Below are 22,233 nucleotides of genomic sequence, written 5' to 3'. Positions count from 1 at the left end.
GTAGACTGAAGAAAAAATGTTTACAGAATAGGTTGTAGATGTCTAAAATGCCCTTCTGGATTGGGAGGTGGAAGTTAAAACGGTAACAGACTTAAAGGCATGGGATAAGAAACAGACTCATTAGTTGCAAAAAAGTAGAGAGATAATGGAAGATTTAGCAGACATGCAAGGGTTCACATAGCCAGGTCTGTCTAGCAGGCTGTGATGATAAAATTAATGCTGCCTCTTTCTGACAGGCTGCAAGAACAGTAATAATTAGAAGTGGAAGTCCTAGTGGGTCTGTCTGACAATCTACATATGCCTTGTGGTGTTGAAATTGATATGGTGGGGATGGGGAGACACCCTGAAAGAAAATAGGGACCCAAGAAGACTTGGATATTCAAGTAACAGCCTTGGTAGTATTGATGGCTGTTTGGATTATTGTAAGACTTTGTGATTTGACGTGGGAGGGGTGCTGGGTGTAAATAAGGGTCTTGCATGCTCTGCTACCCAAGATGGTGGAGTACAGTGGAAGAAGTTGCCAATTTTTTTTTTTTAATTTGATTTTTTCGTCTGCTTTTTGACACTGCAAAGTAGATTACATTCAGGTACTGTCTTGGATAAAGAGCGATATTCTACAAGCGGTCATGCTTTGTAGCTGGCACCTGGGATATAGTCTGCAATATTGACAGGAATAAATGGGCAGACTGGTTGAACCAGCTGGTCTTTTTCTGCCATGAACAACTAGGGTGGCCAATTCTGGTCCTCAAGAACCACAGACAAGTCTGTTTTTCAGCTGTCCACAGTGAATATGCATGAGATGTATTTGCATACAGTGAAGGCAGTGCATGCAAATAACTTCATTTTGCACAGTTTGAAAATCAGACCTGTTTATAGCTGTTGAAGAAAAGAGTTGTGCTGTTGTGTTTATTATTATATTGCATAAATCCCAATCTCCCCATATTAATTTTCAGTTTCTTGCATGTATTTGCATATTAACCCCTAGATTCATCAAAATGCGATAACGCATGAATAACATCCATGCTAAGAAAGAGGGGTCTGTTTATAGAAATTTTAGAATTACTGCAGCAACATAGTGCTTCACAACAGTAATTTCGCGTGGTGGGAGAGAGAGCACCTATCTATAAGGCCCTCAAAGTAGTCAAGTATTTATATCTCTATAGGAGAGCCATCTAGGAGCCAGTTTTTCATGCAGAGTGAGACGTATGAACAGCACAGTACACCTCTGTGAAGATTTGACGTCATTTGAGCTCTCTCCCTCCCTCAAGCCCAGAAATGACCGAAATGCAATTCTAAAAATTTATCATGAATTGCGTTACGGCTGTTTTGGGCATATCGCACAGCTTAATGCCAGGAAAAAAGGTGTAGTTATTTCCGGCATTAAAACCGTGCAATAGCGCTCCTCATTTTTATAAATTCCACCCAATGCATGCGTTAATGCTATAACACATTTTGATGAATGACCCTATAAGATTGTAAATTTACATTAGAAAATGTCTTCCATGTTCCATATGGTTTCACATGGAACTTAGCCAGTTATGAGATTTACATGTTATATAGAAAGTAAACCATGGAAGCTTTTAGCTGTTAAAGGCTTTTTTTTAAAGTTAATACCAAGTTTCTACAGAGCAGGTAAATGAATTTGCAGATGTGTTATGGAAGTAATTTCTGAGTGAAAACCTGTAGTGTTTTCTGACATCAAGTGATCTGTTTGTATTGGGTTTTTGTTTTTTTATTTTTAAATATCTTTAGTCACCTATTCCTTTACCTAAATTTTTTTTTTTTAAAGGACCTTATTTTTAGCTTTTGTTATATTGTACATGAAAACTATTAAGTATAGCTGCGTTTAAAAAAAGGTTTGGGCAAGTTGCTGGAGGAAAAATCCATTAACCATTATTAAGGTAGAGTTGCAGAAATCCACTGCTTATTCTTGGGATAAGCAGCTTGGGATCTATCTACCCCTTGGGATGCTGCCAGATATTTGTGATCTGGACTGGCCACTGTTGGAAACAGGATACTGGGCTTGATGGACCCTTGGTCTGACCCAGTATGGCAAGCCTTATGTTTTTATGTTCTTATGTAAGCTTTTCACATATTGGAAATGTAAGTATGAAGGATTCCGGTGTTGGCACAAATACAAATGCATTGCTATTTGATACATTTTGGCAGTGCTTGTCGCATATAAACTGTTATCTAAATATGCTAAGAAAATAATTTGCAAATAGTGCTGAAATATATATTTCAGACCTTCTGACGTAAATCAGGTTGATATCTGTTCACATCCCATATGGGAAGGTGAAAAGAGTAACAAGTTTATGAACATGCTATTAACATATGGAGAGAGAAGTCAGGAAATATTTCAGTGACTGCTAAATCAGTCAAATAATTGGTTTCTGCCTTTATCCCTACAGAAGATCTAGGTTAACAGATCTGGGGGTTGCTTAGTTAAGTGAAATAGATTATTTCAGTAAAACCGTTATTTAGTTCTCTTGATCTAAATAATTCATTTGAAAATGATTTATTCCAAATGTTCTCGAATAGTGGCCCAATGTTTTGGGGTTTTTTCTTTTTTAAAGAGTTTTTATGGTATATTTCTTTCACGTTCCCAGTAATATCATCCTATGTTGTGCTTCCAGTTACATATGAAATGAGATCCACCTCAAATTAAATATGTGAAGCCTGTTTGTAGGCTGCAGTGGGAGTTTTGAGAACAACCTGACTTTCCCTTTGTGGTAACGCTAATCTTCTAGAAAAGTTTGTGACCTTAATGACTTTTTTGTAAAAATATTAGAGAAATTATCCACTTGAAGTTGACTTACGGAAAAGTCTGAAAATCACTTGCATATTTGTGAGATGTATCTCGGAACAGGATGTTTAAAAAAGATAAGAGGATGTAAGACATTTTAATGCAGATGGCTAAAAGCAGAGTTTTTCTATGGGAATTTATGGATAAAAGTTAGACAACTGTGGCCAGTATTGCCCGTGGGAATCTGAGTTTTTAGCAGCCTGGACTGTACTGCCATATATACTAGAAAGCTGCTTTAATTTTGTTTTTTTTGTCTGTGGAGGGAAAACAATGCTAGATCTGTCTTGCACATTGCAAGGAACCCCAAACCCATTATTTCGTGTCACAACAAAATGTATCTACTGTACCCAAATGTGTGAAACCTGTCTGTCTTTATTTTTTTTTTTATTTTTGACTTCTGTATAAATTCATTATTTGTTTTATGCAGTAGCACACTATTTTGTATCCTTAACTATGTTAAACCTTTTAAACTGGACTCAAGAAATATAATTAAGAATGTCTGACCCTGAAGAAAGCACAATGATGATCACATTTTCATTTACAAAGTAAAAGGTTACTTCTGTGTTTTCTGCAAGACCTTCTAAAATTGGAGCGCTTTAGCTCTTTACTCCTTATGTTTATCTATTAACAAACAGGCCGATACAGTAAGGGCGCGTAAGAAAAAGTGCGGCAGTGCCGGGCGCTCGCTCGTTTCCCGCAAGCACAGTTCGGATCACATACCGCTCGATACAGTATTTAAATTAGACACAAATGCAAGCGGCGTCCAAAGCACGTCCATGAAGCGGTAGGCGTGCGCAATCCATTTTACTGTATAGAGTGCTATACAGCGCCTATACAGTATCCTCGGTGCGCTGGTACCTGTCATTTCAAATGTCATTTCAAATGTACCAGGTACCAGGAAATGGATGGTACCAGGTACCAGGAAGTGGATGGTTCCAGGTACCAGGAAGTGGATGGTACCACTTCCTGGTACCATCCACTTCCCGAAGCAAGGCGCAGGGCGAAAATCGACTCGACATGTTATTAAAGCAAATAGAAATTGTAACAAAAGTAAACTTTCTGCATGCTTCCAGCAGCCCCAGTCCTCTCTCCCTTCCTCCCGAGGCGCCCACCGCGGCTCCCCTGCCTCCCGGGGGCAGCCGGCGGCGAAAGCAGCTTCCAGCAGCCCCGCCGGCAAAGGTGCATGAACGTACGTCCAATTTGGGTGCTCAAGGCAGCGAAGGCGCATGAGCGCATGCCATGACCTGAGCACCCGGCTGGACGTCCAAGGTCACAGCGTGCACTCATGCACTTTCGCTGCCTGCCTTGAGCGCCCAAATTGGACGTGTGTTCATGCACCTTTGCCGGCGGAGCTGCTGGAAGCCGCTTTTGCCGCCGGCTGCCCCCGGGAGGCAGGGGAGCTACAGGGTCACAGGAGCTGACCACAAAGGGAGGGGAGCAGAAAGAAATAGGTGCAGACCAGGCTGATGGATGTGAAGGCCATGCACAGGGAAATTTGGATGCACATGAATGAGTTCAATATGAGGAGTGGTGGAAAGAGGAAGAATAGAGGTGGTTAGAGTCTGTCTTTTGCGTAGGGTGAGCAAGGTGATCGCCCAGGGCACTGGGTGACGAGGGACACTGCTGGTCCAGGCTCACTACCAACATTGTCCCCTGTGGTGCGCTCCATGTGTGGCTGAGCAGGTGTTCCTTGAGCAGCAGTGCACGCTGCACTTTAGGCCGTGCAGACCCAGGCCCAGACCTAGCTCTTGACCCCAGTGGGATATCTGGAGAAACAGCAGGGGCTGAGCCACTGCTCCTTTCCATCTGTGTCAGCACTGTCAGCATGTTCAACTCTCATGTGTCAGCACTTCTCATGCACTGTGGGATCATCATACAGGAAGTGCCCACTTGTGAGCTTGCAAAGCCAGTGCAGATGGGGGAGAAGTGTTAGTATCAAGTCTGCTGTTAAATATATATTTTGCCTGGGGAGGAGGCAGGGGGAATGAGCGGATGTGGTGGCTGCAGTGGGAAAAGGTGTGCAGGCAGATTCTGCAGCAGAGATGATACTTGAGATGGGAATAAGTCGGGGAAGAGGATGCTGGGATGGGGGATAAGAAGTGAGGGTGAGGATGCTGGGGATGGAGGCCAGGCAGCAAAAGTGCATGAGCGCACGCCGTGACCTCGGACGTCCATCCGGGCGCTCAGGTCACGGCGTGCGCTCATGCGCCTTCGCTGCCTTGAGCGCCCAAATTGGATGTGCGTTCATGCACCTTCGCTGGCGGGGCTGCTGGAAGCCGCTTTCACCGCCGGCTGCCCCCGGGAGGCAGGGGAGCCGCGGTGGGCGCCTCGGGAGGAGGGGAGAGAAGACTGGGGCTGCTGGAAGCATGCAGTAAGTTTACTTTTGTTACAATTTCTATTTGCTTTAATAACATGTCGAGTTGATTTTCGCCCTGCGCCTTGCTTCGGGAGGGGGGGGAGAGAGGACTGGCAATCCCTGATGCCCGAGCATAGGAGAACCAGGCCCGAGCGTAGGAGAACCAGGCCACACCATGTTACTCGCTTGCTCCAACCCACCCACTTATTTGACCGGAGCCTGCCTATTGCTGTCACATCCCTCTAACGCCAGGGTCAGGGAAGGCGGTAAATTAGCGGGTTAAAGACGCGGCAAAACAGTTGGTTAAAAAGGCGATAATGGGGCCGCATGTTACTTTATGGGAGGGAATAGCTAATCCGATCATTTACATATCATATACATGCCGCGGGCGGAAAGGGAAATGCGTCGATTTAAAGAAGCGGTAAGGATTGGTAAAAACGGATAGTGAATCGCGGGTTAGACTTACGCGGCCAAATTGTGGCTACAAAGTGGGTTAGAAACAGGGTAACCGCGGCCGCGCTTTACTGTATCGGCCTGAAAGTTTGCATAGAAGTAATTTGTACAGAGATCGTCTTGCAAGCATAAGCATCTCTGACAGCACCATTGATAACGTCAGTACTTTTGAAAGGAAGCAGATTTGTCTTTGTCCCCAAACTGAGATCCCTTAACCATGAAGCTTCTGAGCTATGCATATATTAATTTTCTGCATGTACCTGGATGATTTCAGTATTTCTAAAACAGCACAACCGTGAGCCGTGCTGTCCTGTGCATGAGAGCGCTGCGTCCCCAAGAGAAGTCCTGGAATGTTAAGCCAATAATCTTGATTGGCAGGGCATGTTCTCAGCCTTTTATAAAGTGCAGATGTGCAGAAAAAATTATATATTGGGGTGGTTGGTAATTTCTTAATATCGTGCTTGAACCAATGAAATGATAAAAAGGTTGAGCCCTTTTTTTTTTTTTCCAGGTTAAAGGAATTCTTACCTAAAGAATATATCAAGCAAAGAGGAGCAGAGAAAAGAGTATTTCAGGTAAAGCAAAGTATCTAAGTTCTAGGGGTTGGCTTATGCTGGTGACATCTGGATATCTTCTGGTGGTCCCATAAGTAGGGAAGATAGTTCTGTGCTATAATAATATGAAAGAAAGTACAGCTGCTGGATAAGGTTTTGTAATGAAAAAGAAGCAAATGTCTTGATGAATGTATGAAGTCATCACATGGAACTGCACTATAATCCGCAGTGAGGGAAGCCTAATCTTTATGCAGTGTAACCAAAGGTGTACTTTTGTGTGTGTGTGTGTGTGTGTGTGTGTGTGTGTGTGTGTGAGGGTTAGCCCTAGGTTTTGCTGCACAATGACCCTTACCCGTTGGCACAGGCATGGGTGAATGTCAAGGAAAAGGCCCTTACCTTGCCTCATAGAATTTGAGTTCTTGAGGTGAATGAACATATGTTTGAAATGAATGTCTGTCGAATCAAATTTAGCTTTGTCCCTCCTCCCTCTCTCATCCAGTGATTCTTAGTTTTCCATATCTTGCCAGCCAAAAGCCATCTTTCTCCCACCCTTTATCTGTCATAAGCAAAAAAAAAAAAAAAAAAAATTACCATCCCCCACCTCCTCATGAAGAGTCATTTTCTGTTACCCTTGTTTCATTTAAAGATCAAATATTTCATCAACCTCCATAAACAAAAGAACAGTTTGCAGCTTTACCCATTTGTGTTCTTCTCTGGAGGGTCACCGGGTCTTCATGAGAGTAGCATTTGGCTCTCTAGAGACTGTTTCTGTTCTGCATAGCAAGATGAGCTAAGCAATAGCTAGGAGTTACAGCAGGGGATTACATCCACTGCCATCTGGCCATACATTTGGAAAACTAAAAACCTTAAAACTTGGCCACCTCCTTCAGTGATGTATAGAGAAGCTTCCACTAAAGATAGACATCATTGTTAACCCAATTAAAAACTGACAGTATTCAGGTTCTGCTATTCAGATTGAAACTACTTTTCTTGCAGAAGATTATTCTCAATTTGTACAACACTAAATTTATAAAGCTGTGCAGTTTTGGAAGACTTTGATCAAAGTGAAACAAGAAAACGTTATTTGGTACCCTGCAAGGCAGCTTTATGCAAGCCAAAACCTCAGGTAGCCAATTAATGTGTGACAGACTCAAGATTTCCAACTGCAACAAAAGCACTCCTGGTGATGGAATATGTAGGTTGACACCCGAGAAATTATTGTTATGGTCAATAAAAAATGTAAGACGATACATGATGACATTGGTTTATACAGGAATTGTGTGAGAGCATTGCTTAGGGCTAAATCCTGTAGGATTTAATGTCACGGTCTAAAGGTTAATTTTATTCTTTATTACAGTTGCTGTAGCACAGACCTCTAAAATGTTTGGGATTTCTGTGGCAATCAGCCGCATGTTCGACATAGAGCAATGCAGTATCCTGTGGGCACCTATGGATTGCCTGTAGAAACCTGGAATATTTTAGTGGTCTATGCTGTAAGTTTGAGAATCAAAAAGATAAAAAAGGGGGAAGAAATAGAATACTTCTGGAGATCTGGCTGGTTTATTGGGTCTTTTGCGAGTGTTTCTATAAAATGAGCAGGTTTGGGACTGCTTTTATTATATTCTTTGAACTTTTATTTGAGGGTTTTTTGGGGGGACGGGGCAAGGGTGACGGGATAAAGGAGTGTGTGAGTCTGTGAGATTTCTCCTGCTCCTTTAAATTTCCAGCTCAGTTGGAGCCAGGGTTGTGATCAGATGCCATGAGCCTTCATTTGCAGCCATATAGGGCTTTTTTTCCCCCCCATTTTAAGGAGATGGGACTGTCCTGTATTAGGTGAATTTTAAAAGCCTGGTGCGCCAAAACCGGGAGATATGTACAGAAGTTGAGCCAGCACGTGCCGAGCGAATTTTAAAAGCTGCCCGCATAAGCGCGTACTTGCTGCTACATGCACAAATGAACAGTTCCAAAAAAAAAAAAAAAAAAGAAGGGCGGGCATGGATATGATCTGGGTAGGGTACAGGCGTTCCTGGATTTCACACTGAAATCCTCGCGCAAATACTTACGCGCACAGGCACGCGCCAGGATCCCCTGCCACGTAACTTTACTTCTGCTATGGATGATGTGCAAGTTATAAAATAAAGACAAATAAATTGGCGGGGTTTTAAAGGTTGGGGGCTATCAGGGGAGAAGGGAGGCTATTAAACTAGGGGGGGGGAGGTTTGGAAGTTCTACTCCTTATCTGAGCAAGCTGGGAATGAACTGGTAATGGCGTCGGCACGCATGTCTTTTAAAATCCCACCACTTACACAGTAGAAGTGGGATTCGCACACGTGCGCACGGGCAGACTATTTTATAAGTATGCGCATATACGCATGAATATTATAAAATGGGTGCGGGCCGACGAACACAAGCACATATGCTCCCGCGCACCTGTTTAAAAGTTACCGTTCCTGAGTCTCTCTATAGCTTTGCATACATCTGGTATGAGCTATACCAGAGGTTCTCAAACCGTTCCGCGACCCTCCTACCCCCCCCCCCCAGCCAGGATATCTCTAATAAATATGCATGAGATATGTTTTGCATACATAGGAGGTAGCGTATGCAAATAAATCTCATGCATATTCAGCAGAATTATCCTGAAAACCTGACTAGCTGGGGGACCCCAAGGATCAGTTTGAGCACCACTGAGCTATTCAAATCCTGATCATTTATGTCCCCTCTCAGCTCATCTAGCCCAGTCTTTGCAGCGTCACTCCTTGGCCAGGATCTGTGCACGAGGTTGCCTTCCAGAACCCCTCAATCACAGGCCCTTTACCCAGCATTTCCTCACTGCCTTTACATCAGGGATGGCGAACGCCAGTCCTCAAGTGCCACCAACAGGCCAGGTGTTTCAGGATATCCCCAATGAAAATGCAGGAGATAGATTTGCATCCAGTGGAGGCAGTGCTTGCCAATCCTTCTCATGCATTTTCATTGGGGATATCCTGAAAACCTGGCCTGTTGGTGGCACTTGAGGACTGGAGTTCGCCATCCCTGCTTTACATTTTTTTCCCAGCCCCTTGTTTGCCCCAAGGGAAGCAGGACCTGACCCAGAATCAAACTCTTCTCCTTTGCATGGCAGTGCACAGCACTGGTGCTGAGCCATTGGGTTGGCTGTAAACTTTTTTATTTAATGATTTTTGTAAATACAGGTACAACAGTCAAAAACCTGGAGCCAGTATTACACCAAAACGGAGGGAGTTGCATTGGTTGGCAACACATTTGAGAACTCAATTCAAAATTCTTACAATTATTCATAAAAATCTTTATAGGAAAGGGCCCCATAGTTTGGCTGTGTTTATATTATCTAAGAAATCAGCACATCTGCAAACAGTCGGGGCAAAATTTGTTGGTTAATCTGCCTCTGTGTGAATATAGGATACTAGGGACATGTGTTAAAGCTTTTTTATATGCAGCACCTATGTTATAGAATGATTTAAAGTCTTTGCTGAGAGAAGGAATTGAATATTAACCTTTTAGGGAAAAAAATCAAAGTATTGCTTTTTAGTTAAATTTATACACATAGGGGTAGATTTTCAAACCGCGCGATTTGGCGTACTTTTGCTGGCGCATCAGGCGCAAGCAAAAGCATGCGGGATTTTAGTAGATACCCGCGTAGCCGCTAAAATCCTGGATCGGCGCGCGCAAGGCTATCGATTCCGTATAGCTGGCGCGCGCCGAGCCGCGCAGCCTACCCCCGTTCCCTCCGAGGCCGCTCCGATTTCGGAGCGGCCTCGGAGGGAACTTTCTTTTGCCCTCCCCTCACCTTCCCCTACCTAACCCACCCGCCCGGCCCTGTCTAAACCCCCCCCCCCTTATCTTTGTCGGGGGATTTACGCCTCCCGGAGGGAGACGTAAATCCCCGCGCGCCAGCGGGCCGCTAGCGCACCGGGATGCGACCTGGGGGCGGGTCCGGAGGGCGCGGCCACGCCCCCGGGCCCGCACCCGAAACGCTCCCGACATGCCCCGAAAACGCCGTGCGGATCGGGCCCGCCCCCTGACACACCCCCCTCAGAAAACCCCGGGGCTCTGCCCGCGCCGGTAGGCCTATGTAAAATAGGCGCACCGGCGCGCAGGGCCCTGCTCGCCTAAATCCGCCCGGATTTAGGCGAGCAGGGCTCTTAAAATCCGCCCCAAATTGTTGAATTAGTAAACAGTATTGGATTAAGCAGTTCTACATTGTTTTTGTATTGTGCATGTTTTTATGTAATCCATACTGAACAATTTTTGGATTCTGGAGAATGAGATTGTGTATATATAAATAAAAATCTGAGTGCAAATGTATCACTTCTAATTGTGTGAATCAGTAGACCCTCGTCTTCCTCAGAAAATCCTTAATCCTGCTGCGTAATAATTTCCCACTAAATTCTGATATTGTAGGTCTACCCAAATTCAACCCTTTTACTAAATGTCCAGATTGAACACTTTAGTTCCTGGTTGGTAAACTTCGATTTTCAAGTGCAGCAATCAGCTCTGGTTCTCAGGATAGCTAAATTATGCAAATTAACTCATTTGTTCATTCAGATGTATGCTAATAATAGTCTTGTGAATATTCCTTGTTGCATTTTTGAAAACCAGGTCTGTAGCAGTTGAAGGCTGCAATTCGCTATCCTTGCCTTAATCCTGTTCCTTTGTATGTGCTTTAATTCCCCAGGTTGCAGCAGCTTATAGAGATCAGTCATTTTTGCACCGCTGTTATATTTTTATGGATTTTTTTATGGAGGTTGTGCTGTGCATTAAAACTTGCATGTCATCTCCCAGTGCTTCTGTATTGAATCCTTACCTTTGTGAAGAGCAGTGTGATTAATAAGACATACACTGGCATTAGAGGCTACAAAGGGGCCATGGTTGCAGTGGGAACAGATTGTATCAGTAATTCTTTATGTGCTGCAGGGAACATTAGAAAAATTAGAAAAGCTGTGAAATAAAGTGAATCAGTATAGTTTAATCATTGACCTCCATAAGAGAGCTTACAAAGAGGCTGAATATAAGAGCACATATGTATGAATTAGATTGTGATTACTTTTAAGCAGACCCAACAAATAAAAACTAACAGCTTACTCTTGATTGTTAAATTTATTTTATAATACACCTGCCTTCTGTCTGTAGTAGTTGCATGTATATATAATGTTGCCTGTGAATAATATGATTTATGTTGTCATACATCCTTCTCAGTTAGACTGTAGATCTCTAAAGAGAAAAGAATATAGGATATCAACAAATCAGAATGCAAGATTGACTTGTCTTATTATGAATGTTAATTTATTACCTTGTTTTATTGTATGATAACATCCAGAAAATCATGTCACTAAATCTGTTCAGTTAGCAATGTCCCTTCCCTTCCCCAAGATGGAACAACTGGATAATTACTGGGTGCATTACTACAATTGCAGGCTCAACTCCATAGAAAGATTGAATAAAATGGCAGATGAGAAATGTAACATGCATTTAGTCTGCACAGTTTCTCCTCTTCCAGTGCAATAGACCCCAGCTGATCTCTGGCCACCTCCTTACTTCTTGTCTAAAGTTCAACCTGGCTGTACTCCTGAAAAACTCAAATTTTCATAAAATGATACCAAAAGTATGAAGCGCTCACCAATTTCCTGAGCCACAGTTATCTTAAGGGGAAAAAACGTTTCTACTAAAAACTAACAGGCTCACTAAATGCACAGGCATTTTAATGTCTTACAATGCAATGCAACTTTGTCACCTGTCTTTTCATATTAAAGCTGAAGGCAAGAAAACAACAACAGATACAAATTAACAATAGAAATATATAAAACTTAATACATATTCTCAAAATAAAATCTGAAATAAGTTGTTAATTTTTGTAATGAATGGGTCTTCTGTACACATACAGTAACGGCAGCCCCTTGCAAAACCGTTTGTTCATTTTTTGTATTTTACAGGGTGATGTACGAGTTAGGTGACCAAAATAGTATTGAGATTCCAAGCATGAATGCTTGTGTTTCTGGAGTGGTACAACTATGAGCATGCTTGTGTCCAGGGTGGATAAGAATAGTGGTGGTTTTATGTGTGAGGGATCAGCACAATGAACTATATTACATTAGATTGGATTTCTTTTATAGGAACACAAAAACTGTGGAGAAATGACTGAAATTGAAGCCAAGGTCAAGTATGTGAAGCTAGCCCGCTCCCTCAGGACTTATGGCGTGTCCTTTTTCCTTGTGAAGGTCAGTTTTTAAAACGTTCATTTATTCACCATAATTATTTCTCTATAGGTCTCATCACTAGTCATCACTAGTCAGTGGTCAGTAATCATATACTGTAGGGTGTGTGTACAAATTGGAGTAATTGTAGCATGTGACTGAACTTTGAGCTGAGATAAATTACATGTTAATAAACCTGATAATTAAATATGTTTAATATATCTGCCATCACTTTTTTTTTTCAGACAAAGGGTCTGTCTGTTGAAAAACAGGTGATCGGTCACCGGATAACCAAAACCTCTTTGATAATTAAGGTCCCTCAGCTCTAAGCTGTCTTTTTAAGGAACTTTCTGTAAATGATCAGCCTTTGATAAAAGTTTCAGTTCTGTTCCTTCATAATAAGGCCCCTCTCCTTGCCCTATAATCTGTGTTTTCTTTACAGAATGATAAATAATATTTTTCCTATGGAAAGGCTTTTCTTTTGTTGTTCGTTATGCCTGCTTTTAATGTTTACGCCCATCAGGTAAAGTAATTAATCCAGTCCTTATTCCTACTCCTTGTAGATTAAATCTGTATGAATAAAAATAGGTATTTTACATATCCCTATATAATGCAAATTGTTAGGTGATCCTTCAGAGACTTTGTACTAACTGAAACATTACTCAAAACCACATTCTATTTTGCCTTATAGTCCATCTTTCTCTAATAATATCTAGTAGATCACAGTAACAGCATTTCATACAGCGGCATGGCCATGAACACAGTCCCTTCTGTCCATGACTACTGTAATGTAATTGCGTTTTTTTGGGGTTTTTTTAGAATGTATTTCCTTTTGCTACTTTAAAGTCAGAGTGCCATATTTAGTAGAACCCATAGCCATTGAGACATATGGGTATATGACTTCACAGATTGGGATCTCACCTGCTTCTGCTTCGGCCACTCACCGGTGACTAAAATAGAAAAATGATACTCTGTGAGCTTGAAAAGTGGGAGGTGAGAGAAGCCAGCAGTGCCAGCAACATTTAGAGGGTCACGCAACTGCCTGTGCCGTGCTCACCGAGAGTTGGGGTGGGTAGGAGTTAGGAATGTGCAGGGACAAGAAAACCAGAAAAGAACATGAAAGTATAATTGTGGATAGAAGAAGGAAATTGGGTTTAAAGGCAGGGAGGATTGTGGGAAAGCAGGTAGGTAGGAAGCACGCAAGGAAAGTACATTGGTAGAGACGGAAAGGAGGTCAGGACAATGAGGGTGCTACAGGTAGGTGTACAGGAGAGTGGAGGGAAGGTTTAGGAAAGGAGGAGATAGAAAAAAAAGCTTTTCACCCATAAAAAGCCTTTGTTGTGCTGCAATAAATCTTTCATTTACTTATGTAAGAATGACTGAATTAACTTATGGTAGTTTGAAAATGTTGTTGCAAAAAAAAAAAAACCCCTTCAAAATTCTTAATACCTTAAATTCTTTTAGTCAGGGAAGTTGTTAATCCCTTGGCAATGAAGGGGTTAAACCTGTTGGATACATTTTCTCCATGCAAGGACTATCAGGGTAAACCCTCCAGTCTTTGTTTGTATTACATGTAATGATATTTTTCTACTTGTCTCTTTTAGTTAAGCTTGTCTGTCATCTTAGCCATTCATGAATTATTCCCTCTGCTTAGGTAAAGCTATAAAACCTGATAGTGCTTACTTGAAATGCAGAATTAATGTGTTCCGTAAGATTAAGTATGGGTCAAGCCATGGGGCCTCTGCATGGGGAATATTTTAAGACTCCCATTCTGTAGCAATTTGAGTCAGTCTGATGTTTACTGTTAAATTAGCTACACCTTAAAGGGTGCTTAAGTAAGCACAGCGTTAAAGCTGAGGTAGCTTAAAGTCCTGTGCAAATATGAATTTTAAAGTATTACTTGCCTGCGCTTGATCACATTAAACTCTTCACCCAGTACTGGGACACATTTTAGAAGTGGCTTAGCTCCATGGTAACTGTGTCTTTGTCAATATTTCTTCCTCTGAAAACTCACTTGGGTTCATAAGTCAGCATTCTCTAGTGCCTGTAGGCTTTAAATCAAACCTGTTCAGTAGCTGTGTCATGGTGACAGATCACAGTCAATTTCAATGTTTTCCTTTTGGGTATAATCTCTTTTCCTGAATTCAGCATGCCTTCCAAAGGTAAAAAGTCTTGCGTCCCTTTAATTTTAAAATTGAACTTCAGTGAGTTTGTATTCTGAAACTTTCATCTGTTGTGAAGCCATGGAAAGTGGTGGTTTTCAAGAAGGACCAGGCAGTTAACATAGATTTTACTCAGTGGGGTGGAACTGAAACATAGCTTGTTATATAAATAAAAATATTCTTGTAGTTCAATTATTCAGTGTACAAATTATGTCCTACAGATATAAACATCTTTCATCATCTTTATCGTCCCTTATCTAATCATATTTCCATTAATTTACTGTTCCAAGATGTGACATTTTTTGTTGCTCTCAGCTTGTTAAATTTTGTCTGCAGTTTTTTTTTATGCAATGACTTTAAAATGAGTTGAAATAAAATCTTTTATGAAGGCATAACAGTAAAAGTTCTCCATGACACCAAATACCAGAGGTTTAACATAAATATCAAGGCAAAGAAAAATAAAACATAGACACGTGGACCTTGTTTTTTTAATCAGCTAGTATATTAGAGCTAAAGATGTGAACTGCCACATGTGGTGCTAATGACAAGGATCCTCTGGGGCGATGTAATAAGATCTGCGGTGAAATCGGTGCTGGTTGTCTGTGCATAATTTTTTTTTTAGTGTGCACAGCAAAAGCAGGTGCCTCACGGGATGTAATAAAGGATGGGTATGCAGATGAGATGCATGCGGAAAATACACAGAAAAGTAAAACACGTGTGACAATGCACGCAGATATGTGCAATCAAGGCCCTATGTAGTAAACCGAACAGAAACCGTGCTAACCCATGAGTGATTCACAGGACAAAAGCCATCCCCTTTCATAAAATACTGAAGAAGTCAATGATCCATGGGACTGAAGGTGGGTAGAGCAATGTCTAGCAACTCCATGTTCTGTCTCTGATCGTGTGGCAGGTGTACTGGTGCATGCGGGTAAGTGCGGGAAATACAGCCAAGATTTCTTCAGCAAAATGTACCATAGTATCTGGAAAAAGTGAAGGTAATCCATGATTACCCCAGAGCTGCACCGGCGCCATTTTTTAAGACTGCGCTGGCCATCCATTGCTCCTACCATGTGACAGGGGCCGGGCCAATGGCACCGATGGCCCCTGTCACATGGTAAGGGCAAAGGGCCATTGGCGCCATTTTGTTTACTGGCAGCCGACGGCCCAAGAGCAGGAGATCGCTCCTGGACCCCTGCTGGACCACCAGGTACTTTTAAAAAGTTTTTGGGGGGTCGGGGATTTGAAATAATTCAAAATGATTTAAAGGCTTGGAGTGGGTTTGGGGGTTGTTTTTCAATGTGCCCTTTCTTCCCACCCACCCCCCAAATGATAAGAAAACCACATGAAAATTTCGTGGGGTTTCCTGTTGCTTTCGGGGACACCCCGATATTTGACGAGTTTGAAAATATCGTCCAATATTTTCAATAGTCAGAAAAACGATTCACATCCCTAGTATTTAATATAACTCTGTGAGAAGCAAACAGGAGGTTCAGTGGCCGCTGAAGTCTCATTGGAACCAACACCTACAAATATTTGTGAAAAAGAGAATATAACAAACGCTCTCATCTAATCTCTAGCATGGGGACCGGATCCTTCAAATCTGCTGGGAGGACAGCCCTTTAAACCAATGTCAAGTTATGAATACCACAGATACCTCCAATCAGAGATGAGGAGCTGCTCTGAAGAGCTCTCAAGGAACTTGGTCTCCTCAGAAAAGATTATCATGCCACATAAATCACCTAGCTTTGAGGGCAATCTTAAGTGTTATGTTATTACATTTGTAGACCAGTTCAACCCAAATTGATTTAGATCCGTGCTATAAAAAGTATTCAGTCTCTGTTTAAAAGGAAAAATGATGTTAATCCAGACAATCCAATAGTGATGCTCTGTATCAACAAAAAAAGGAGGAATAGATTTTTCAGTCTCTGTCAAAAGGTATGCAATGTATGGAAATGGGCAATTTCCCAAAGAATGTATCTGATAGTCTCCCTAGACACCAAAACCAGACAGTGGACATGCAAAGTTGCCATTTATAGCCACAAGAATAGTCATTAAACCATAATGAATGTTTCTACTTGGGGGGGCACTCTGTAGATAGATTTCTTTGCATCGCCATTCAAAAACAAATTCCCTACCTACTTTTCCAAGAGGGCAGCAAAGAGCAGTCTTATTTTTTTCAATCCTCCCCTGCCCCAATTCCACTTATAGCCAAGAAAATTCAAAGATTATGAAGAGAAACAGGTCTAATAGTTTTGTTAGCCCTTTTGCCCACATCTGATATTTATATGAATGGGAGCATCTTTATGTGTGATAAATATTCTGCTAATGGCTGCTCAGTTCCTCTCTTTCAGTTTTGTTCCTCCCATTTGTAGTATTATAATGCTTGCTTGTACAATTAATGCAGTTAATTTCTCCCATCATATTCCTTATAGACATATCTGCTCCTTTCCTTGGCCAATCCCAAATGTTCCCAGGCTTCCTTTAGAGATCCTGTTCTTTGTCCCTTAAGATAACTGAATGGCTTTTCTGTTGGATACTGTACTGGGCTTTTTGCTTGCTTCTTACTGTAGTTACAATAAATTTCATAATAACCGTACTAGATTAATTTGCCTTGCCCACACTTTCTATTGGCTGGAACCATATAGTTTCATTTTTTGCATTAGATCACTTTAAATTTAAGCATTGCCTTTGTTCCTGTTTTATCCTTTTGCTCAATTGCCATGTTAAAAGCCTCAGCATTCTTTGTTTGTGAGTGTTGCTTTACTCTATATTGAAAGGATGTTTCATGTTGCGAAATTCAATATGTTTTTGGGTGATTAATGATATCTGTAATAAATGATCAGAAATGGTTGGTTGTAATAGTTTATTTGGAACTACCTTGTATTAATTGGTGGTAGGGTCTGTAGAAAAGGCTGCATATGAAATTTATATCCCGGCCGCACCTTCCACCTCTCTCCCTACCCCACTGCACCCTCGGTCTTCACTTGTACCTTTGTCAGATAGAAATTGATAGAAAAAGTACATGCATGTGAACCCAAAGATTAATGACATGCATTAAACAGCTATTTGTCAAACATACATACTGTAGTTCAGAATATGTGCAATTGATCTTCTCTTCATTCATTCTTGGGTTTTTTGTTTTTTTTTAATATTGCAATGGTTATATATCCTGGTTTCTGACTATACTGGATGTAAATACATTTTCTTTATCTAACACTGAAATTGCTTGTTAACTCAAATGTTTTGTTATTGAGAGGGCTAATGTTCAGGAGATATATATATGTGTGTGTGTGTGTGTGCGCATATGTACGTATATATGTATATACACTTAAATGCAACACATACACATAATTTGGAGATAAACAGCGTAAACAAATCACAGCAGTAAATTCAGGTACAAATATCCCATAAGATACAAATCCTTAGACTGCATTGGTAGTAACTTTTTGAAATATTTCTTAGGGTGGATAAGCCAATGAGAGTAGGGCATTTCCATAAAGATGGAGCACTAGTTGCAGCAGCATCAGTGGATGCAGTCACATCAGATGCCATGCTACAAAACGTTTCTCTTTGTTAGGGATGCAGTAAATTAGTTAAAATGCTCTAGGGAGTCCATCATACCCATTAGAGTCACAGAACTCAGACTAAGCCCCAGTATGAAAAGTGTGCAAAATGAAATCCCCTATTTATAACCATTCTATCTAAGTATTTGTTTTCTTAATTTTATTTCATTAATTTAATTTTATGTATTTTATTTAGGTACGTGTAAACATATATATCTCTAAATAAATGTTTTATATATGTTTACCCTCACATACACACACACACACACACACACACACACACACACACAATATTGTGAACTCACCTATTGCCCTCACATATGGTTGAGGAGCCTTTGCAAAGAGCGAAAGTCATCATCTCATTGAAAAGGTGGTTTTTTTTAAAGATAGTGATATGGTTAAAAAAAAAAAATTGTCTGTGCTGGAGCTGTTATAACAGCAGCCATAAAAATGGCCGCCACACAGTACATGCAGATTCCTTTGTCATTAAGTCAGTGCGAGACCAGGGATCCTTTCCCTATGTCCTGGAAGCAGTGAGCTAAGTGAATTCAAGGCTGAGGTATCACTTTTTCAGGCCCTGGACCACAGAGAGCACAGGGCTGGGAAATCTCTAAAAAGTAAGCATGAGCAAAAATGTTTTTTTTGTTAAATCACTTATTAAAATTTATTTGACATGCTTTACCTTTGAAGAGTTCAAAGTGTGTTACAAAATAATAGCAAATATTTAAGAAATTAGGATAATTGTGATCAACCATTTTAACCTTTAAGTTGGAGTGTGTAAATATGGCAATTACTGCAAATAACTCCAGCAATGAGCATCATAACAAATTAAACAGGGGAGGAGTAGATCCAGAGTGGTAGTACATCAAAGTGTAAGTGTGACCAAGAACTGAGAGGGCATTGAGCAGCCAAAATAAGCAAAGCTTCTTGCAGGTTGCTGCTATGAGCCTTCTTCTAATTAGTTTTCTGAAAGAGCGGAGATTTGGAGCAAGTCTAATGGCAGGTGGCAGTCTGTTCCACAGAGTTGGGGAGATCCAGTGAAAATCCTTTTCCCGGTACAGGTGAGGCGCATTGATTTTAAGTGAGGGAACCATTAAGCATTTCTGCGTTTTGTGAGGATAGAGAGCAGGATAGCAAGTAGGGAATAAAAATTTGGCTGAGACATGAGAGCCTGGCCTTTTTGGGGTTTTTGCTAGTTCAAACCAGTATGTTGAATTTGGTGCAGTAGAGTATTGGGAGCCAGCGTAGGGATTTCAGGATTGGTGTTACTCAAACCATTCTGTTTGCATTCCTAATCATTTGGGCTGAGGTCAATGGTTTAAGGGGCCAGGGAGTCCAACATAGAGCGAGTTCCAGTAGTCTAGGCAGGCGAGAATAGACTCAAGCAGCAGTGTCAAAGGCTGTGTCATTAAGGAGGGAACAGAAGTGATGGAGATGCCGTAAGTGGGAGAAAGCTGCTTTGGTTACAACTTGGAATTGATAGTGAGTTGAGAGCCTAGGAAAATGCCTAGGCTCTAAATTTGGGAGTATTATCGTCAGGAGGGACTTGTAGGTGGGCTTGGGTAGGTTCACTTTTATCGATCTACATTTCTGTTTTCTGGAGGTTTAGGCTTAGTTTGCTTTAGTACAGCCAATCTGCAGTTTTTCATATTTTTTGAGTAGGATTAATAGTTGAATGTCATCGGCATGGGAGTAGTGATTGATTTGGCAGTCCGTGATGATTTGTGCTAGAGGGCCCATGTAGATGCTGAATAAAGTAAGTGAAAGAAAAGAGCCCTGAACACCATCAGATAGTGGGTGGGTTTGAGAACAGGCTACAGTTTGGGTGCAGTTAGTATTGGAGGTTAACCAGGTTAAAACTGTGCCTGTTAGTCCTAGGTCTCCTAGTCAGGTGATCAGGAGGTTGTAGTCAGTTGTATTGAACGCCACAGAAAGGTCAAGGAGAATCTGGAGAGCAGGTTGATCATGATCATAGATGTGAGTTTTTGGGCTGTGTGGCATAGTTGACGCAGCCTAGTAGGTAAAACTGCTAGACCTACACTGACAGCAGGTGGACATGTCCTTGCTGGGGCTATATCTAGTAGGGATGTGAATCGTTTTTCAACGATTAAAATTATCGTCCGATAATGTTTATATCGTCTTAAATCGTTATAGAACACGATACAATAGAAATTCTAACGATTTATCGTTAAAAATCGTTAAATCGTGTTAGTGCGCACTAACTCGATTTAGTGCGCACTAACTGAAAATGATACAAATAAACACTTTCCAGGTCACTGAAGGTCAGTTAGGAATGAATATGTGTTCCTATTGGCTGGCTGCCCTCTTATCTATTGATGTTACCAAGGTTACCACTGAGGTGATGGTTGGGGGGATGGGAAATGGAACTGGAAACTAACGAACACCAACAGAAAATGAAACAAAGTGTTCACACTTCCCAGGTCAGTAAAGGTCACTTAGGAATGAATATGTATGTATGTATTCCTATTGGCTGGCTGTGCTCTTATCTATTGATGTTACCAATATGGTTGGGGGGATGTGAAATGGAAACAGTTGGAAGCTTGACAAAAAAAGTAATGTAATGATCAGCACTCACGTGACTAGAACTTGCTTGTTTATTATTTTTGTTAGCAGGCACCTGAAATGCTAGTGCATGTTGAATTTGCCAATCACTGTGCATTTTAGAAAGGTGGTCCTGGCTGGAACTGTACACAGTTCAAATATATGTAATTGATTGTTGGTAAGTGTATTTTTTAAGTAGCCACACTGGCACCAGTATGTTTACTTTTCCTCCTACTTAACTCACTAGCTCAGCTTTGTAAGAAGGGCTTCTCTGCTTGTGTGTTGTTTTTGTTTGGTGTGAGGAGAGCAGAAACATCAGATCTTTATTCAATCTACTACAGTCATCTCTTACAGTGCCCTATCCCTATTAATACCAGGAGTGTTGTGATCTTCCTGCACACAGTGCCCTAACCCTGATACCAGTCTGAGACAGCTCCCTCCCTGCATTACTAGTGAGAGGCTGGCTTCACAGACAGGGGGGAGCTGCCTGACCCTCACTCCTGACTTCCCCCATGTCCCAGCTAGTGAATGGTGTGTGGGTGAGGGGGGGGGGGGGAGGATGGTGAAGTCTGAGACAGCTCCCTCCCTGCATTACTAGTGAGAGGCTGGCTTCACAGACAGGGGGGAGCTGCCTGACCCTCACTCCTGACTTCCCCCATGTCCCAGCTAGTGAATGGTGTGTGGGTGAGGGGGGGGGAGGATGGTGAAGTCTGAGACAGCTCCCTCCCTGCATTACTAGTGAGAGGCTGGCTTCGCAGACAGGGGGGAGCTGCCTGACCCTCACTCCTGACTTCCCCATGTCCCAGCTAGTGAATGGTGTGTGGGTGAGGGGGGGAGGGAGGATGGTGAAGTCTGAGACAGCTCCCTCCCTGCATTACTAGTGAGAGGCTGGCTTCACAGACAGGGGGGAGCTGCCTGACCCTCACTCCTGACTTCCCCCATGTCCCAGCTAGTGAATGGTGTGTGGGTGAGGGGGGGGGGGGAGGATGGTGAAGTCTGAGACAGCTCCCTCCCTGCATTACTAGTGAGAGGCTGGCTTCACAGACAGGGGGGAGCTGCCTGTCCCTCACTCCTGACTTCCCCCATGTCCCAGCTAGTGAATGGTGTGTGGGTGAGGGGGGGGGGTGGATGGTGAAGTCTGAGACAGCTCCCTCCCTGCATTACTAGTGAGAGGCTGGCTTCACAGACAGGGGGGAGCTGCCTGACCCTCACTCCTGACTTCCCCCATGTCCCAGCTAGTGAATGGTGTGTGGGTAAGGGGGGGGGGGGGGGGGTGGTGAAGTCTGAGACAGCTCCCTCCCTGCATTACTAGTGAGAGGCTGGCTTCACAGACAGGGGGGAGCTGCCTGACCCTCACTCCTCCGGGGTATTGTGATCTTCCTGCACACAGTGCCCTATCCCTGATACCAGGGGTGTTGTGATCTTCCTGCATGCAGTGCCCTATCCCTATTAATACCAGGAGTGTTGTGATCTTCCTGCATGCAGTGCCCTATCCCTATTAATACCAGGAGTGTTGTGATCTTCCTGCACGCAGTGCCCTATCCCTGATATCGGGATGTGTGCAA

General features: G+C 42.3%; 1 protein-coding gene across 1 annotated transcript in view; it reads left to right on the top strand.

The window, feature by feature from the left end:
• TLN2 (talin 2) overlaps positions 1-22,233 on the top strand; it is a 352,944-nt gene that overhangs the window by 51,471 nt on the left and 279,240 nt on the right. Inside the window, exons 7-8 of the mRNA XM_029574657.1 lie at positions 6,127-6,190; positions 12,298-12,402. Of these exons, the coding sequence (XP_029430517.1) occupies positions 6,127-6,190; positions 12,298-12,402 (169 nt within the window). The remainder of the gene's footprint in view (positions 1-6,126; positions 6,191-12,297; positions 12,403-22,233) is intronic.

Source organism: Rhinatrema bivittatum, chromosome 13, assembly GCF_901001135.1.
Source record: "Rhinatrema bivittatum chromosome 13, aRhiBiv1.1, whole genome shotgun sequence".
In the NCBI taxonomy this organism is placed as follows: domain Eukaryota; kingdom Metazoa; phylum Chordata; class Amphibia; order Gymnophiona; family Rhinatrematidae; genus Rhinatrema; species Rhinatrema bivittatum.
The sequence above is the reverse complement of the archived record's forward strand: the minus strand, read 5'-3'. Positions and strand labels throughout refer to the sequence as shown.